Raw genomic sequence first — 18234 nt, forward strand, 5'->3', positions numbered from 1 at the left:
TGGTTGAGGTTTCGATTTTCTGTTCCCTAATTTCGCAATTATGTAGTTGTTTTTGATCTAGATCTATATTTCTTATGTGTTTCTAATTCTACTTCTGAATTTGAATTAAAATGAAATGATCTCTCAAATGTCCATTCTGCCATAGTTAAACTTCCTGTTTGTTTGCTGGTTTTGGGTATTGATTTATTGTAGTTTTCGAAATTCTGTTTTAAGTTCTTAGTAATGTTGTTGCTACCCTAGGCCACTAGGGTTTAGGCCTTGACATCTTGTGTTACAGCATTTTATTTGGCTGTATTTCTATTCTATGGAAGATTTATAGTGTAAGTGAAAGTGCTGATGTTGAGCATAAACTGAGTGAAATTTTTGGAGCAAGTGTAGTCCAAATGGCACAACACAGTTACAAAGAGATGCTATTTTTCTAATAAACCACAATTGCCTGCAATCTTGCTGGTATTATATATATGTCTTCCTGTGAGAGCATTTTTGCATCTCTATGTTTTCGATATCTAAACTGTCTGAGGGAAATTCACACATGTTCATTTTCCCTTTTCCTGTGTTGGGCAGCAGGTTGCATGGTGGTGGCACAACCCCGCTTGACTTACCCTCGACCTCACTGCAAGTCCAGGGGGCCTTCTTGGTTTTCTTCGCCATTCCAATTGTCACATTAGACATGCAAATGCCAGTGAAGGGGTCACCTGAGATCCCCTCCAGCCTACCAGCCATTGATACATTCTCTGCCACCACGTCTCTGTAATTGATGCCTTTGATCACTGGTAAGGCGTTTGGATCGTAGTGACTGTCAGCGTGGGAGCCGTAGTTTCCAGTAATCCAGAAAGCCCATTTCATAGTATGCAGATTCATGCCTTTTACGTATATGTCCTTGACATAGCCTCCCCTCCCTACTGCTGTCTTGATTCGAACTCCCGACTCTGTCCGAATGGCTGTTATGTCTTGTGCTCGGACATCCTGAATTCCACCTGACATTTCACTCCCTAATGCTATGGCAGCGCTGTATGGTGAAATACAGGTGAGACGTCGGATTATCATGTGTTTTGTGGGCATACCATACTTTATGCCATACTCATCCCATCCGCTTTTGATTGCCACGCAGTCGTCGCCAGAGACTATGTAAGTATCCTCTATTCTTGTGTTTGTGCAAGAATCTGAACATCATGTGAGATACTTGGGACATTAGAAATGCATGTGTGAGACTGTAGATTGATTTATTGATGGGATTTGAGAAATAATAAACACCTGGATTGATTCCATCTGTGTTTGGGGACCTTACTGGTGCTAGAATTGTAATCCCTTGAATAATTATATTGCTGCAATGTTTTAGAACATTAAGAAATCATGTCACTCCCTCTAAAACTTAGAAACACATGAGCTTATGTAGTTATGTGTGGTAAGAATATTGACTGACTTTAGCCTTAAATCTCTACTATTTTACTTAACAAGCATGAGAAGTGTTCATAATGAATTCCTCAAACTCAAATAGATGATATATATAGATAGAGAGAGATAGAGAGAGAACCTGCTGTATACAGGATGAACATTCCATGAAGGAGAGTTGATAAGTGTTAGATTGGATATCTGTATATTATCTGAGTGCATAATTTCAATTAGATATGGCCTTGTGTATTGTAGCTTTTTCTTGTGAAACTGCTGCCACCACACAGCTCCCTGACCATCAATAGTACCATTCTCCCCTGATAAACATACATATGGTAGGTAAATACACAATTACACCCTCTAAATGTATGTATAAAGAGCTTTGGAGTATCCTGCTACCTGTGATAACAACATCAGTAAGATTAGATCCGAATATAAGACTGATGTACCTTCCCCCTGCTGCATCCCTTCCTCGCCCGTATGATGGTAGAGGATCTACCACAGGCCACTGCTTTATGTCCTGAAAATCAAAGTAATATACAACTCAGTACTTCAACTTGATTTTCTATTGTTTGTAGCTTTCTATGTGTTATAAACCCCCCCCCCCCCCGCCCCCACCCCACCACCCACACACACCTGAGAAGCAAGAAGAATTGCATCCTTATGCAGGTAGAGAGTGAAATGGCTGGTGAGATTGAAGCTCCCTGTGAGCCATTTACCAGCAGGGACAAGCAGCTGAGCCCCGCCATCCGATGCATATCGGCTCAGGTGAGTAATTGCGGCCTGAAAGGCCTTTGTATTGAGTGTTTTCCCATCTCCAACACCACCAAAATCCACTATTGATGCACTGTGATTTCTGCAGCTGATGGCTGAGTACTCAACAGGGTCTAATATTCTTGGATCCTTGCGGCACTCGGCTTGTTTCAGAATCAGAACTCCCCAAACCACCAGAAGCAGCATCTGAATTGGGGCATTCATCTGTCAGGTAACAAAATCTCTTCTCTAGGGAGTGATCACAGGGAAAACCCAATGGAATAAAAGTTATAAACAAGAAAAATTTAGAAACACAAAAATATTATAAACAAGAAAAATTATAAAAGAAAAAAGAGGGTCTTACTTAAAGTTGTGTAAAGCAACAGGTTGTTATTGTAAAGGGATTTGGGTAATGTGCTATTTGGTATATTTTACAAGTGTGGCTATTTATAGAAGGCTATCTCGTGACTTTATTTGACTTAGTAGCACTTGGATTTATGTCTAGATTTGTCTATTTAATTTTTTTTTTTTCCACTTTTTAGGATTTTCTTTGTCCCTTTTTACATATACATGAACATGAGGGGGGAGTCGTCTACAATGATATTTTACCCTTTTTAATTGAAATAGGATCAAGGAAAATGTTACCGTGATTGATTTAGAAGCTATAGATTATTTTTCTCAACAGAACCCTGCTGATAAGCTGATAGTATAATTAGATTATGAAGAAATGGTGGAGGCTGATAGCACAATAATATATACCGTATATTAGACAATAGATTATAGATAAATCTAACAACACAAAACATATGTTTATATACTATACAACACATGAACTAACTACAAGTGGCAATAGTCCATACAACGAAAAGTACAATTGATCTCAACGCACATAGTTTACTATCACAAAACATAAAATAAAAGAGACGGTATATATTAATACTCTAAACAATATGTGTTGTCTGTTATACTTTCATACGCTATTTGTAGTATTTTTATGTGCTGATTGAGACAATCAATATATTGTTGATAAATCCTCAATAAGAACTCTAATCGAAGCGATGAGGGAAGTGTACAACATCAACATAATTTGCTTTCTTTCAATGGACGATATCCCTATTTTTTTTCGAGTAATTTGTCTTTAGTTTTTATTTGAAATGTTTTTGTAAATTATTTTGGAAAGTAAAAGAGAAAATAATTTGTGAATAAAGGAAATTTGCAAAAGTTTTGAAAATGTCAAAATTAGTAATAATAATAAAAGATTTAGAATATATGTAGAATGATACATGATTAAATTGTAGTCTTAGAAGTACTTGCATGAAATGAAATGAATTATTAGTTTGTGAAATTTAATTGATGAAATCTGTAGTTTATGTTTTTCACTTTTCCTTCGGTACATCGGCAATAAATTTTATAAGTTGCAACTAGAAGGGCAAAGAAGAAGAAATGTGGCTAAGTCTTGCAAAGATATTAGGTTTTGTTTGGTTTTGATTTAAAATTGATTTTAATTTTTGTGAAAAACATAATTTATTTTTATTGGTAACTGGATTAAATAGTGATATATATATATATTTTTATTTGAAATAAAAATCAAACCCACCCTTAAACGTAGGGTTTCTGGAATTCGAATTGAAGATAGATAGGCAGACTTGGCATTTTGGAAACATGAATTGGGTGCGGTGCTTCAAAGTATTAGCATTGGTTGCTTCTACTCTAACATCTAATTATGAGTAATAGGAAAAAATATGATACAGTGTTCTTAGACTATGCTCGAGTATTTTTCTATGTACATTTTTTTTTTTTTTTTTTCTTTTTCCATTATTTTATAGTATTTGTTATTCCAGATACTATTTAGATAAACAGGGTGTGCATATAATTATAACAAATTGTTGTTTTATATTGTGACTTAACTGAAAACACAAAAATAGCACATGCATAGTTAACAATTTCTGCCCAAATCACTGAAAATAAATAAGCCATGAGAGGATATATAATTATTTCAAGATATATTCTCGATATATGGCCTGCATTTGAATGTTGGAAGTTTCAAAATATCTTGAGACACAAGATTGCATAAGTATATGCAAAATTACAAAGAACAAATGTGTGGTTTAGACAATTTCCAATTCATAATTTCATTTTTGTATTTTTATTTTTTTAGGACATTCTATACTAATTCGTCTCCAATCATATTATTTATTTAATCATTTATTTATTTATGCAGAATGAAAGAATACTATTTCTATATTCTATAGTTAGCATAGATCCATACTAATCCTATAATTTTAAAAATTTACAAATAATACTCCATATTTAATTATATTTACCTATTTAATTTATAATGATATTTTAGATATTATACTAACAAATTAGAAGTTATTAATCTTTTTTATTATTCGATCATAAAAATAATAACTACTTTTTAAATTTATTAAATCAAAATTCTAATATTATTGAACAATATTTATACAAAACATAGATAACAATATATATAGTTTAATATAGTTATATAGAATTGATTGATAATACATATCAATAAATATATAATTTATTATAAATATCAAATACCAAATTAAAATATAAATATACAAAAATAAATCATCATTTCATTTCGATTCAAAACAACAACAGCAACAACAATAATGAAACAAGAGATCAAAGTCGATTTCTTGCAAGTTTTTTTACTGCAGTGGTGCAACGAGGAACGACGACTACAGGCCACAGCTTCCAGCAGCAGCTCCGATTTCGACTCAAATAAAAATCTCTCTTCTTAATGATGAGTGAAACAATATATGGAATGGGTTATAAGAGTTCATTTTTATACATATATACACATACTTTTATAGACTAAATATGCAACTAACAGTGCATATAATAATTTCAATACAATTATATATAAGATGCATCAAAATACTAATATATATCATAACAAATAAATTGAACATATTAATCAGCAATCTAGAGACCAACAACAAATATCTAAAATTGGAACACAAAGTAAAACTTGAAACATGCAAACACACAGCATGATTTTTAGCATTTAAATATTGTACTCTATTCAATTTATATTCAAAATTTACCATATAAATTTTCAGCTCCTAAGTACTAACTACACAAAGCAAATTCAAAATTTTACAAGTAGCATGCATATATTTATGTAGACCAACAATTATTGAGTGAGCTTTAAACAATTTAAAAAGAGTCTTTTTGTAGTTCAATTTAGTCTTTTTACAATGCATTGGTAAACTTCAAAAGAACATATTTTAAAAAATAATTTTGATTTTCAAGAAAGTAAACATTGCTCCACCTTATCTGCTGTTGGGTTCAAAAAATCAACCTTAAATTATGTATCATATTATATAACAGCATGCTATCATATATCAAGTGAGAGATGGATCACAATTAAACCATTTATTTTGCCTGGCATAATATAGTAGTATAATTATGATGATCTAACTAATATATTTACTTGGTGATGATGATGATATCATTTCATTTGTGTCTTTCTTCTGCTGCTGCTGCTGGGTCTTAACATCTGCTTAAAAAGAGCCATTTTGGGAACATTCCAGTGCTCCACATGCCTGCATGCATACTCCATTGATACCAACATATATACATATGATTCTTTCAGATAGATACTAATATATATATATATGCAGTAGTAGTAGAATTCAACAAACTACCTGCATACTCTCCCAGAATTTTGATCCCAATAGTACTCTGTGTAACCTGTGGCTGCATATCCATTTAAATTTAGTCACAATCTTGCAATACTACTCCATAATAATACTAATTCACAACCACAAATTAGAGAACAAGAGTGATTGATTCCCTGTGTTTGATCTGATGCTGATGAGTAAGAAGAGTACAGTACAGTACAGTACCTGATAGAATGGGCTTCCATGGAAATGCCATGATGCAGCTGAAACGCCAGTGCCCCACTCCTTTATCCTGTATCAACACAACACCACACCATCAATTATTGATTCAATTACAGTCATGAAGGCAGGATCAGATATTCAGGTCAGATCACCTCATACTCTTCCCATTTCATCAGCTTCATCTCTGATCTCTCAAGCAGATTCCCGAAGTTGCTACAGTTCCTTTTGAAACGCTTCAACCCTCTGAAACTCCCCGCTGGATCTGCAAATTCGCAATCCTCTTCGTATGCTGATACACACACATTCCCTGTTCATTTATTATAATTAGATACCTTCATCTTCATCTCTATATGTGCATCGTCAATGGAACGTCACATCACATCAATCGGTAAATTTATATTCTCTACCCGTGACGAAATAGGATCTCTCGAAATCCTGCTTAATGCTCTCCACCACCGCCGCTCGATCTAATTTCCCTGACTCATCCACAGACAGCGCCGCGCCTCCGGAGGAGATCCTCTCCGGTGGAGGACGGATCAATGAAGCAGCTATGCCGAGGAATTCCGAGGCGTACCAGGCTATTCTCAGCACCACGTTTTCCGGTACGGATTCAGGCGACGAATCCTCGGTTGAAGAATTCTTCGCACAGCATCGGATTTCGTGGTGAACTCTCCGGCAATCATTTCGACGCAAATTCGGTGAAGTACTGAAGTTAGGTGTGGTGGAAGTAAAAGAGAGAAACGTCGCCATGAAAGGGCGCCAGAGAACAGTTGGCACGCAGCTTCAGTTAACGGTAGCCATTGTATGGTGGGGATGACCTCTGGTGTTCGGGTCCCGGGCCTTCCCATTTTTAATTGGTGTTCGAGTCTCTAGATATTTTTATGAAGTCAATAAATTTTTATATACTCGCAGAGGCAGCGGAATTACACGAACCAATAGATATAACGGAGGGTTCCCTAACGAGCGGCGCGTGTCGAACAAACAAACCTAAAGCGCGTCTGTTAAATATCCCATTTCTCAATCTCTAAAACGGCGTTGGCCGACGTCGTTTCGCAATTGTGTTTCAGAGAATTGCTTTCTTCCATTCCGCTCCCCTCTCATCGTCCAGAGCAAATCCTCTGTATACATGTAATACGTACAGATTTTTGTATGTATCGATTTATACATTCATCGGAGCGCTCTACAGTCGTGTGTGCGTGTGAAATGTGAATGTATCGAGATTACATACCCACCCCCTTTCCTCATGGTTGGTTCAAGGAGAATTAGGAACAAAGATTTGCGAGGAATTTAAACCCTAATTTTTCTTGGTTGCGTGAAGCGTCAACGTTTCGATCAATGGAGGATCGTACCGTATGTTGCGAGTTTTTTTCGGTTTGTTTTTGTAAATGAAGAGCACGGCATAGCGATTGTTGAGGAATTAGGGGTTCTGTTGTTGTATGATTTACGGCATGGAGAGAGCAATATGTCCGATTTTGTGCGGGTCAATGTTGGCTGGGTAGATCAGTTAACTGAACTGACGCTTTTCGTCGTTCTCTGTGGTGATATGCCTTCGATTTTGATTTTGTTTTTAACCGTATCTGGAATCTCCAACGAATTAATTTGCTCGGTGAGGTGAGTGTCCGTTTTGGTTATGGGAATACTTTCTTAGGTTTTTGTATTGGAAGCGTTCTAGGCTGCTCCGGATTTGATTGAATTCGAGAAATTGTGGAAAGTGTGTGGTTTAGATCGTGAGGAAGTTATTCTTCTGTGCAAACTTAAGAATGAGCTTAGAAAAGGAGGAGTGTAGGTCCTCTGAAGACGGTTCCGAGAAATTTGATGCGGCTATAAAGTGAATATCTCTTTCTCATCTTTGTTTCCGTGTTCATGTGAGTTTGTTGTTAGTCAGATTTGGGATAACTGATTTGTTTGTTGTTATGATGTTTAGGAAGCCAAAATTTTCGTATGACAGAGATTTCTTGTTTTCTTTGCGTGATTTGGATGTCTGCAAGAAGCTGCCCAATGGTTTTGATGAATCTCTGCTGAGGTAAAGACAATTCTAGTTATGTTAGCAATGTTACTACACGGGATGTTCTATTGAATAATTTACATACATCCATAGCATATATGTCTCATTTATTTCTTATGCTTTCTGTATCTAGAAATTTATTGCGGTTTTAAAGTATGCTTTATCTGTTATAGTGAGTTTGAGGATGTGGGGCAAAGCATACCAGATCAATCAAGAATTCCTGGGAGTCATTCGCTACAGGGCTTCAGGCGAAACCAGTATGGATCATCTCCACCAACTCGCGGGGATTCTAGTAATTATTCTAGAAGCACTTATGGAAGGAGCGACAGTGATTCCCAGTCTGAACGCGAGTCAGGTTCTGTTTTTGCCCCACTAATATTTATTTCAAGCTTAGTAAGATGTGCTTATTTAGGTAAGCTAGCGTTGCTAACAGAACTGATGACACTTGGGTTGTTAATTTTCTTGACTTCGGACCTTTTAATGCACAGCACTTAAGATATCCTTGATCAAAATATTTTCTAGTCATAGGTGTCAAAGCCGCCCAATTGCACGTGCCATCATGGAACATGGAGGGGTCAATGCGCCATTTTTATGGCAAAAGCGTGTCATCGAGAGACACGCCTTTGCACCTTTTCCATGGCACAATGGCATCTGCCATGGCATTTTGTTGTTATGTTTATTATTATTTTTGAATTCCAAACCTCTTAAACATTTTTTGACTTAGTATCATCTTCCCATACTTGCCTATATCTGCTTATTGTTTTATTTCTTCTTCCAATCTTCTATGATACTCTCACCTATTCGGCTCATCCAGTTCTCCTTTCTGGCTACCGTGTTAGTTTGATTCATTTATCTAATAATATCATTAATATTATTTATTGTTTTTATATTTTTAGCATCCAACTAGGTATGCGACCAATTCAAAAGATGCTGGGTGGAATTGTAACTTATGAACTATAATACTAAAAACAACATACATTGAATTTTGTAAGAAGATATTTAAAAGTGACATCCCGAGATTCACACATCGATATACATTTGCAGTTTTTCATGTCAATTGTATTTAGTATGTGGGTGCGCCATGCACAACTCCACGTGCCATTTACTATTATGGCTACAGTACTTTCTAATCTATTTTTTGTACATTGTGAAGAGTGTGTATATCTAGTGGTTTTTCTTTCATCGCATTTATGGATGTTTTTCCATAGTTTTGAGAACTCAATTACTTATCATATAGACTCTGGAAGGCGCTATGGGCATCCATCTCGAAGGTCTTGGCAGACTACTGAACAGGATGGACTACTTGGTAGTGGTTCATGTCCAAGACCACCAGGACATGTTTCTGGTGTTTATGCCCCAAAGTTCAGAGTAAATGGCGATCATCACCTCAGCAAGAGCAATGAGCCATATCATCCACCACGGGCGTACAAGGTTAAAGTATTATTATGGGTTATCTACAAGTTCTAGTGCCTCAGTTTCCATTCTTATTATTCTTATTATTATTCTTTTCCTTCCAAAGGTATTGTCAGTGCAATATTATTGGTGCTAAGAGTTGAAATTGTGTTCATTTGTCTTTCTGAACGTCATCACACTGTCAAATTTTCAGCCAGTACCATATTCACGACGAGATACAGACTCATACAATGATGAAACCTTTGGTTCAATGGAGTGTGAAAATGAGGACAGAGCACAGGAGGAAAGGAGAAGAAGAGGTATTCACCAAATGTTTTATGGATTACCCTTTTTAAATCAAGTTGTTTGTGACTTGGTGTGTACTTTGGTCTCTTTAGCTTCTTTTGAGATGATAAGAAAGGAACAGCAAAAGGCTCTTCAGGACAAGCAAAAGTTGAATTTGAAGCATAATTCTGCCATTATCTCCAATCTTTCTGAGGTATTGGAGGATAAGAAAGAGGAAATGGGATCTGCTTCTGGGCAAAAGGAGTTGGAGGGGTCTTCTACAACTGTTGTCGTAAGCAACAATCTGGATACATCTTTTTCTTTGCAAGCATCAGCATCCAGACCGCTTGTTCCTCCTGGTTTCCGCAATGGTATACTGGAAAAGGGTTCAGGGTTGAAATATCAAAGTCAAACTCTATCACTAGAGGTATACCTCTCCTCCGATCCAAGCTGCATGAACAAAAAATGCAGCAATAACTTATATTGTTTGAGATGCTCCTAAAAACTATACTATGCCATTATTTACTATTTTACTTACCCTTCCAGAAAAATTGCTTGGGTGAATCTCCTCTACTTGTTCTGCTACTAATTTATATACTACGATATGAGTTGGGGATCTGAAAATTGGTCATTGTGTAGTTCAATAGAAACCCAATCTTGAAAGAATCATGTGAAATTGGATAAATCATAAGATGAATCTGTAGCTCCTGTAATAATTTCCTTGCTGATCCTTTTGTATGTGTTATTATTTAGTCTGAATGTTGCTTTTTATGTAGTGTAATTACTGTATTATACCCCACGGTGAGTCTAAATTTGGTCATTTTATTCTTAATTTTAATGATTACCTTGCTTTTGCAGGAACAGAAACCTGTACCTGGGAAAAGCCTTTTGGATCCTAAAATTAGCCTTGTTCCAGATAATGGAAGTGCTGGTTTGGAGCTGAATTTATCTCAAGGTATGAATGCAGTTAATGAGCATCCCTTGCAGAGAGCCTCCCCTTTGGAAAAAGGGGAAAATGAGAAGTCACTCTATTATTCAGATCTGCATGTCAAGAAATCTCTTCTGGAGGATCAAGTGGTTCATGCTTCCAGTCGTTTAGATTCTCATGGAAGCTTGGATGACCCTGCAATCGTTGGGCTCAATGCTAATGCATTGGAGGGCAAAACTTCCGCTGATGGCAATAGCAAATTTTCAACTTCGCTACTGGAAAATATATTTGGTGGTGCATTATCCTTAAGCAACCATGATGGTTCTAATATAACAAAGGTAATTTTCCTGATGCATTTCCTGCCAGCAGCCACCAGTCTCTCTTATTACTGAACCATCTCATACTTTCCAATAATCAAGACATGCCACCAAACTGATGCAAATGCAATCCATAAGTTTATCCATTTTATCTCCTACAAGAATTAGTTGTTAAATTTCTTGTTTGAAGGGGGACATGAAGGGGCCAGGGCAAGATACAATCATGTTATGGCTTATTGAGATTTTTTAACTGGTCGCTTTAATGTTTGGGCAAATTGCCATGGATTATGAAACAATTATGGTAGATCTTTGGTAACCATACGTCGACTTTGTTGCTTATCTCCATTACACAATCTGATACTAAACTTTTGAAAGTTCTGTTTAGGCTATTTAGAATTGGAATGTTTCCAATACCTCTCTGTGTGCAGTTACCTTTGATGGTGAAATTTTTTCAGTTATTGTTCTTGGTTTATTTATGTTTAATTCTTGTTGGTTTGTGTTTGAAAACCTTTAATCAGTTGTTTATATCATATTTAACTCTGCTAGCCAATGGAAGTTGAGGATAACCAGAGCAGTTTTGGCTGCTGGTATTGGTCATTGCCATGTTCTTATTCTGATAAAAACTAATAACGAATCATCCATGTGTTTTTGTAATTTTTTACGCATGGGGTTTTACTGATGGACCTATTTCATGATTTGGAAGTTAATTGGGTTGGGTTGAACAAGCCTTTTCCGCATTCAGTTTAACCAATTTGTGTGGGGGCTTATTGATTCTTTGTTGATTGAAAAGGGTGAATTTTTATGTTGTTTTATATTTCTTTTATCAAGCTTTACATGCAAATTCCCTCTCATATGACTACCTGCTCTAATTATTAACTTCTTTGTTTGTGCCCTTGGCTAGTTTCATCATATTAAACCTGATGACACACGGAGCTCCAGCTCTACACAAACATCAAAGCTTTCCCACTGGTTTCCTGAAGAAGGTAAGGAGATCGATTATTTTACATACTGATATATGATCAAATTCATCTATATTTGTGTTCACATCTTCAAATGGTTACAGAATCGAAGCCAACGGATGATAGCTTGTTTGGAGGGTCAAATGACTTGTTATCTTTAATATCCAACCGTGATAAAGATCAATGTCAAGCTTCCAACTCTGAAGCAGATGACTTTCGGCTTAATTTCTCCTTAGAGAAATCCAATAAACTGGCAATTGAATTGCCCCCAGTGGTGCTTGGGATCTCGAACAAGACATCTATTGATAAGAAAGAGGAGAGCATTTCCAATGTCATAACATGTGAGGACCTTGAACAATCAATGCTGACCGAGTACAGTGCCAATAGTATTAACAACAAACCACCCTTCTCTGAAGACTGGGATACTACTGATCTACGTACTGAGCAAACACGTGAACATGTTGATGATCATGCATCCCTACATCTACTCTCTCTGCTGCAGCAAGGATCATCAGATCAGAAGCATATGTCTGTGAACTCTGATGCTGGTTATAATTTGGAAGATAGACCTCCAGCTTCTCAGGTAGATGGTACGAACACGTCAGTCCACGAGCATAAACATGAAGAGAATGAAAATAGTGTTCATAATTCAGGAAAGTCAATTACTCTTGAAAAGCTATTTGGATCTGCTTTTATGAAGGAGCTGCAATCAGTTGAAGCACCTATTTCTGTCCAAAGGGAGTCGACTGAAGCTGATGCTCCAGAGCCTCTTAGGTTTGCAGATAATATAGTTTCTTCCCCAGCAACTGATATCGGTGGCCTCCAAGGGCTTTTCGCTTCAAATGATAGACAACATATGAGGCCGGGCGTCGGTGAAAGTTTGCTTAGCTTAGATGGTCCTGTTCGCGGTACAATCTCATCAAACAATGGTCTGGAGGAAGTCCCCATGCCTGATGGGTATGGAACTGCGGAATTACCGCCTTCTGAAGCAAAATATTTAAATCATCAGATGTTGAAATTTATGCCTGCTCATAATTCTATGCCCAATCCAGACTTTTCTTCAAATTTAACTGTCGACATGCTGGAGAAATTGGCAGGTATCAATACTGTTAAGGATGATCGGTTTGTGGATTCAGAAAATGTCCCCTTTCCACATCTGCCTTATCAGAACCCGAACCCTCAACATCCCTATCCTGGTCTCCAGGCACTGCGACCGTCGCCTCAGTTTCAGCATCCACAAATGTCTCAAATGAGGCCGTTACATCACAGCTTTGAGTCTCCGCATGCTCACATGAGTTCCCAAATGGAAATCTTTGGCCGGGACCATATGTTAGATCACTACTTACCAGTCAACCACCAAGTTCCTCCAAACATGATCCGGAATCCCCTTCATCCTTCAAATATCAGGATAATGGGACCAGATGCTCAGTCCCTGGCTTCAATGCAGCATCAGATGCAATTATCTGGTAACCACAGTCATTTGGTACCCGAATTACAATGGGGTGGCCACAGCCCGGTTCTCCATCCTGGCAACCAAGCAGCTAATTTCAGACGGGACAGAAACAGTGTGCCAGGATTCCTTCCTGAGAACTACCGACCAAACATTCGTGGCCCTGGATTGCCAATGCCAGGTAAGATACTTAGCAGTTTTTGCATAAATAAAAAAATTAGCTAGCCCTTATTTATGTGTATATATCTAGGGAGAGCTGAACGCTGATGATTGTTTAGTTGTGTTATGCTTTGGGAGCTAGCTGAATTCTTTTTCTGCTGCATGTGAAAGAAAATTGATTGATTAATTTACAAGATAAATTTGACTTCCTTTATTGTTTAGCACGAACTAGTTTTCATTATTTGTACTTGGGGATTGCTTAATTTGGCAATAGTAGTGTGTTGTGTGTCATGTCATGTTCGGAAGTGATTTTGATTGAAATGGTATGTGTTTAATTCCAGGTGCCGAGGGTAGTCCTCCACCGGAGTTGTTCCAAAGACTGATGGGCGGCAGCGGCATGGGAGTGGAAGCCAAGCATAGCAACAATAATAATAATAATAATACTGGTGCTATTCATGATGGTTTTCAGTTCAGATATGGCTAAAGCTTAGCTTAGCTTGAGGTAAGTTGATGATGGCATGCTCTGCTGCTGCAATCGACCTTGTTGATTTTACTTGCATTCTTTCTTTCTTTTATCTGAGAGAGAGAGAGAGAGTGAGATAATTATGATGGTACGGTACTCTAAATACATATATCTCTGCCAGAATTATTCACAGCCACTGTTGGTTCCTTCCTTGTTTTTTTTTTATTTTTTGTCTGTATATTCTGTTCGACCAGGCCCACTTTCAATCTTCTCTAGCTCTTTCTTGCATTTCTGTTTTCTCTGTGCTTTTCAATTGTTGTTTTAGATAGATAGATCGATTGAATGAATGTATAGGTTAGGTGTGAATTGTGTGTTGTTTTTATCCATGAGAAGTGAATATTTTATTAATAAATTGATGCATTATATAATAAATAATAATAATAATAATAATAATAATAAGAAGAAGAATGATGTAAAAATAGAAATTGAAGGTGTTGGTAGGTAATTGAAATGTAGAAATAATTATTTGGTTCCTCCCTCCCAAGTCCCAACAGATGAGAGAGAGAGACAGAGAGAGAGAGAGGTGTGATTCACATTCATATTCATGTTGTATGTGTGTGTGTAGTTGTGATTTGTGAACAAGTAGTGTAGAATGTTAGATGAACTTGTAAATTAAACCATTTCTGCCTACCTGTCTCATTGATTATCTCTATACCTGATGATTAATCAAAGATATGAAAATAAGTGGTTCCTGTTGTAATATTAGTATAGGATTAGCTAATAAGAATATTAATTAATTATTTATATATATATATATATATTGTGTGGATGTATGTTGTATAAGTAGGTATGTATATGTATTAAATATTATGTAGCATTTAGTTGTATATATGCAAGACAAAAAAATTGAGAGAGAAGAGTGATTGATTCAAACCCATGTATATATAGATAAACATATGAAAATGATACAGTATCACATCAGTCAAAAGTAAAAAAAGAAACGTTAATTGATCTAAGATATAAACATAGTTACATTGTAAATATACAGACAGTTGAGAATAATCGCGGATGATGTGTAACTATACTATAATTCACACGCATGCATACATGTATGTATTTATGTTATGTGTACAATATTTTGCGAAATCAAAATTTCTTTATATAATACTTTTTAAGTAGTGAATAAATATTCGTTTAATATATATACTATATTAAAATAGATTGAATAATGTCAAAATTAAATCCAGTATATGTAATAATATAAACAGAAAGTTTAAGCTATGGTATTCCATTAATGAATGAATTTTGTATGTATGTAATTTTATATTATGACGATAGCACTGAGAAACGCCACCACCACAGTAACTAACTATAGGGAGAGGGAGAGGGAGAGGGAGAGGCCAACATACATCTCATCTCGTCTCTTGAATAAACCATAAACCAAATGCAGCAAGCTCTCTCTCTCTCTCTCTCTCTCTCTCTCTCTCTCTCTCTATCTATATATATATATATATACATATTATGTTTTATTGTTTGAGCAGTGAGAGTCTTGTTTCCGTCCCAAAAGATAGATGATAAGGAGGTTGCTTTGCTTTCCATTAATGGCTTTAGTAAGATGGGATCGTCCCCGACTGACAGCAGCAGCAGCATTTGCTTTTGATCCTCAAATTCTGAACTCTGACAGATTGGCGGCAAGATTCTTCATCAGCAGCACCGCCTGTGAGTGAGTGAGTGACCAATTTGTATGATATGATGTATGGAGTTTCAGTTTTGATGCTTGCTTGTGATTAATTAATTAATTACTCATTATTCACTCACCGTTTCCACATTGACAGGGTCCATACGTTTGAGCCGTTGCAGGTGATCATCAGCAGTAGCACAGGGGTCAAACACACTCCCAATGAAGCTATACACTTCCCCAAAATCTGGCATCACTGCATCACATATACATCATACACACACACATACACATACACATACACCACTACCATCAACCCTTACTTAGATGACAATAGACAAGCAAACCTCTTGCTGTGTCGCGTCGCCTAGCTTTTCTTTCATGGCATTTCTCATTAGAGCTCCGTAAGTGAGGATCTCTCTCATTCTCATTACTACTGCTGCTGCTATAATTATTGGTCACGCCCACTAATCCAACATCATCTAGAGCACAAATAAGAGAATCTCACTAATATCGCAAACCAACAAAAATAAAACAAACATGTATATATATATATATTCCATCAGAAATGTACCTGTAGGAACATGCGTCAAGCAGGCCGGTGGCGCGGCATTGTATGTCCAAGGAAAAGATGCACCGAGTGTTAGATTTCTAGGTATTGACATGGAGTCTTGAGTTGCAGCATATTCAGGATCTAGAAGGACAGTCGAAGGTTGCAAAGGTTGAGACACAACTGCATTGTTCGATGAAAAGCATTAGAGATCATAAGAAAAGCTCAATGAGATATGATCTCCTAAAGCCTAGAGGGAAAAGAACAACTATAGATGAACAGAATAATCGAAAAGCTAACCACTTTTTGGTGCCTTGTGTGGGTATGGATGTGATGCTTTCCTCTTTGGCCGTGGCGGAGGTACATGATCACTCATTCCATTTTTTTGGACTTTCAGGAAATACTTTTGAGCATGGCTACGGATCTGCAGATCATAGTAAGTAAATTATAAGCTTGAGAAATCAAAACCAAATGCAGAAATTAAGACGAAACTATGTGGAAAGGAAAAGGCAAAAAATCACAAACATATTTTGATAATGATGAATACAAAGTGGATATAAAGCCATAATCATATATTGTTCAATATGGAATCCCCCAAGGACCAAACCAAACATATGTATGGATCACAAGGACTTTTTTTGAATGCTTAAAACATACAAAATCTACCAGGACACAGCCAAAAATTTCAACAAAAAGCCTTTCCTTACTCTGGTAATCTCTTTAATGGATTTGAAGAGCCAAAATTTTCAACAAAATGCTTTCCTTACTCTGGTGATCTCTTTAATGGATGTGAAGAAAACGATTGATCTCAAGAGACAGTATATATTAAGAGTTAATAATTTATTCACGGGAAATTACCTGGATAACGGATTTTGATCCAACAAACGCTTCGATTTTCTTCCAGTCACGATCAAATCTGAAAGTGGAGAAAAGGTAACAACAACATTAGCACAGGTTTCATTCGTAAGCAGTTCTACATGTTAAACTTCTTTGACCTTTAAGAACTCTGATTTGAATGAATAACTTGAAAACAGTGACTATAGGTTAGTAAGTAAAGTCGATGATATTCCCAAAGACGACCAAAGGTTTAACTATTTCGAATTTTACCAAAAACAATGAATAAGTATTAAAAGATTTCATGTATGCAGTACATGATTCTTACTCAAAAAGCACAAGAACACAAGCGACTATAGTAAGTATAACTACACGATTTCCTTTCTGAAAATTACTAATGATAATAATAATAAGAAGAAGAAGATACTGACAAGTGAAGAGCCTCAACAAATTTGTCGTGTTCCTCGTCCGTCCAGCTCTCTCTGGACTTGGTGATCGTGTACGGCTTTCGAATTTTCTTATTAGGATCATCAAATCCTATTGCATTGCCCGCGGGAGTCGTTCCAATCAAATTGTTGCTGAATCCTTTCATCTCCCCGATTCCAGGGAGCTTGGCGGGATCCCAATAGCCGTGAAAACACGAAAAATCTTGATCGAGAGGTGGAGTCGGATGAACGGATACCATGGTCTGGGTGATACTGATGGATGGATCAAGTCAAGTCGGCAAAATTCAGCAGCAGCTTATTAGCTGGCTAGCTTCTCAGGATTAGGAAATTGGAGTAGAAGGAATAGTCATAGACGAAATCTCCACCAAAGTTGGGCAGTTTGAATTGAGGCAGGACTTCTCGACAGCGTTATGATTATCTCTCTCTCTCTCTCTTCTTTCTCTCTCTGTGTATATATATAGACACAGAGAGATGATGGTGATGTAACCGACAGGGTGGGTGGGGGTGGGCAGAGGATCTGCGCCGCACACGTGTGTGGAAATGATGGATGGTTTGGGTTTCGCCGCGTGTAGCTGGAAGGATGGATGATTCCAGTAGTTTCTTGCTCCGCCTACCCCTATATACCTATCCCTACCCCTACTACCCCTACCCACCCTCTTATAAATCCTTCACCTGTGGTTTTCAAATTCCAAACCATTCTCAGCTTTGTTCCCTGCCTTTACTTTTCTGGTGATTGTTTAATTAT

General features: G+C 36.9%; 4 protein-coding genes across 10 annotated transcripts; 1 reads left to right on the forward strand and 3 right to left on the reverse strand.

Annotated features, from left to right (window-relative positions):
* Positions 1-321: 321 nt before the first annotated feature.
* LOC127252473 (probable polygalacturonase) lies at positions 322-2370 on the reverse strand. The gene is made up of 5 exons (XM_051276658.1): positions 2029-2370; positions 1792-1912; positions 1535-1709; positions 1255-1325; positions 322-1163 (listed from the first exon to the last, which is right to left on the reverse strand). The coding sequence occupies exons 1-5, from the start codon at positions 2368-2370 to the stop codon at positions 454-456; spliced, it is 1419 nt and encodes a 472-aa protein (XP_051132615.1). The 3' UTR covers positions 322-453.
* Positions 2371-4674: 2304 nt separating this feature from the next.
* Positions 4675-6855, reverse strand: LOC127252475 (uncharacterized). 4 transcript variants are annotated; one of them, XM_051276665.1, is made up of 6 exons: positions 6431-6853; positions 6176-6330; positions 6027-6093; positions 5826-5877; positions 5612-5723; positions 4675-4908 (listed from the first exon to the last, which is right to left on the reverse strand). In XM_051276665.1, exons 1-5 carry the CDS (start codon positions 6771-6773, stop codon positions 5630-5632), a joined length of 711 nt encoding a protein of 236 aa, XP_051132622.1. In that variant the 5' UTR covers positions 6774-6853; the 3' UTR covers positions 4675-4908; positions 5612-5629. The 4 variants fall into 4 exon arrangements, with proteins under 4 accessions (XP_051132622.1, XP_051132620.1, XP_051132624.1 ...); XM_051276663.1 differs by having other exon boundaries at positions 4675-4911; XM_051276667.1 differs by lacking the exon at positions 4675-4908 and having other exon boundaries at positions 5451-5734; positions 6431-6855.
* Positions 6856-6905: 50 nt separating this feature from the next.
* Positions 6906-14273, forward strand: LOC127252471 (uncharacterized). Its single transcript, XM_051276653.1, has 10 exons — positions 6906-7851; positions 7948-8046; positions 8202-8383; positions 9266-9459; positions 9635-9740; positions 9819-10132; positions 10564-10971; positions 11852-11933; positions 12014-13540; positions 13860-14273. Exons 1-10 carry the CDS (start codon positions 7784-7786, stop codon positions 14000-14002), a joined length of 3123 nt encoding a protein of 1040 aa, XP_051132610.1. The 5' UTR covers positions 6906-7783; the 3' UTR covers positions 14003-14273.
* LOC127252474 (protein REVEILLE 5-like) lies at positions 14178-18210 on the reverse strand. Of its 4 annotated transcripts, none has more exons than XM_051276660.1 (7): positions 17475-18210; positions 17068-17125; positions 16510-16633; positions 16234-16392; positions 15983-16141; positions 15800-15906; positions 14178-15698 (listed from the first exon to the last, which is right to left on the reverse strand). In XM_051276660.1, exons 1-7 carry the CDS (start codon positions 17726-17728, stop codon positions 15645-15647), a joined length of 915 nt encoding a protein of 304 aa, XP_051132617.1. In that variant the 5' UTR covers positions 17729-18210; the 3' UTR covers positions 14178-15644. The 4 variants fall into 4 exon arrangements, with proteins under 4 accessions (XP_051132617.1, XP_051132616.1, XP_051132619.1 ...); XM_051276659.1 differs by having other exon boundaries at positions 15800-15915; XM_051276662.1 differs by having other exon boundaries at positions 16007-16141; positions 17475-18209.
* Positions 18211-18234: the final 24 nt, after the last annotated feature.

The sequence above is a fragment of the Andrographis paniculata genome, unplaced genomic scaffold, assembly GCF_009805555.1.
Source record: "Andrographis paniculata isolate CXL003 unplaced genomic scaffold, ASM980555v1 Contig46END, whole genome shotgun sequence".
Lineage (NCBI taxonomy): Eukaryota > Viridiplantae > Streptophyta > Magnoliopsida > Lamiales > Acanthaceae > Andrographis > Andrographis paniculata.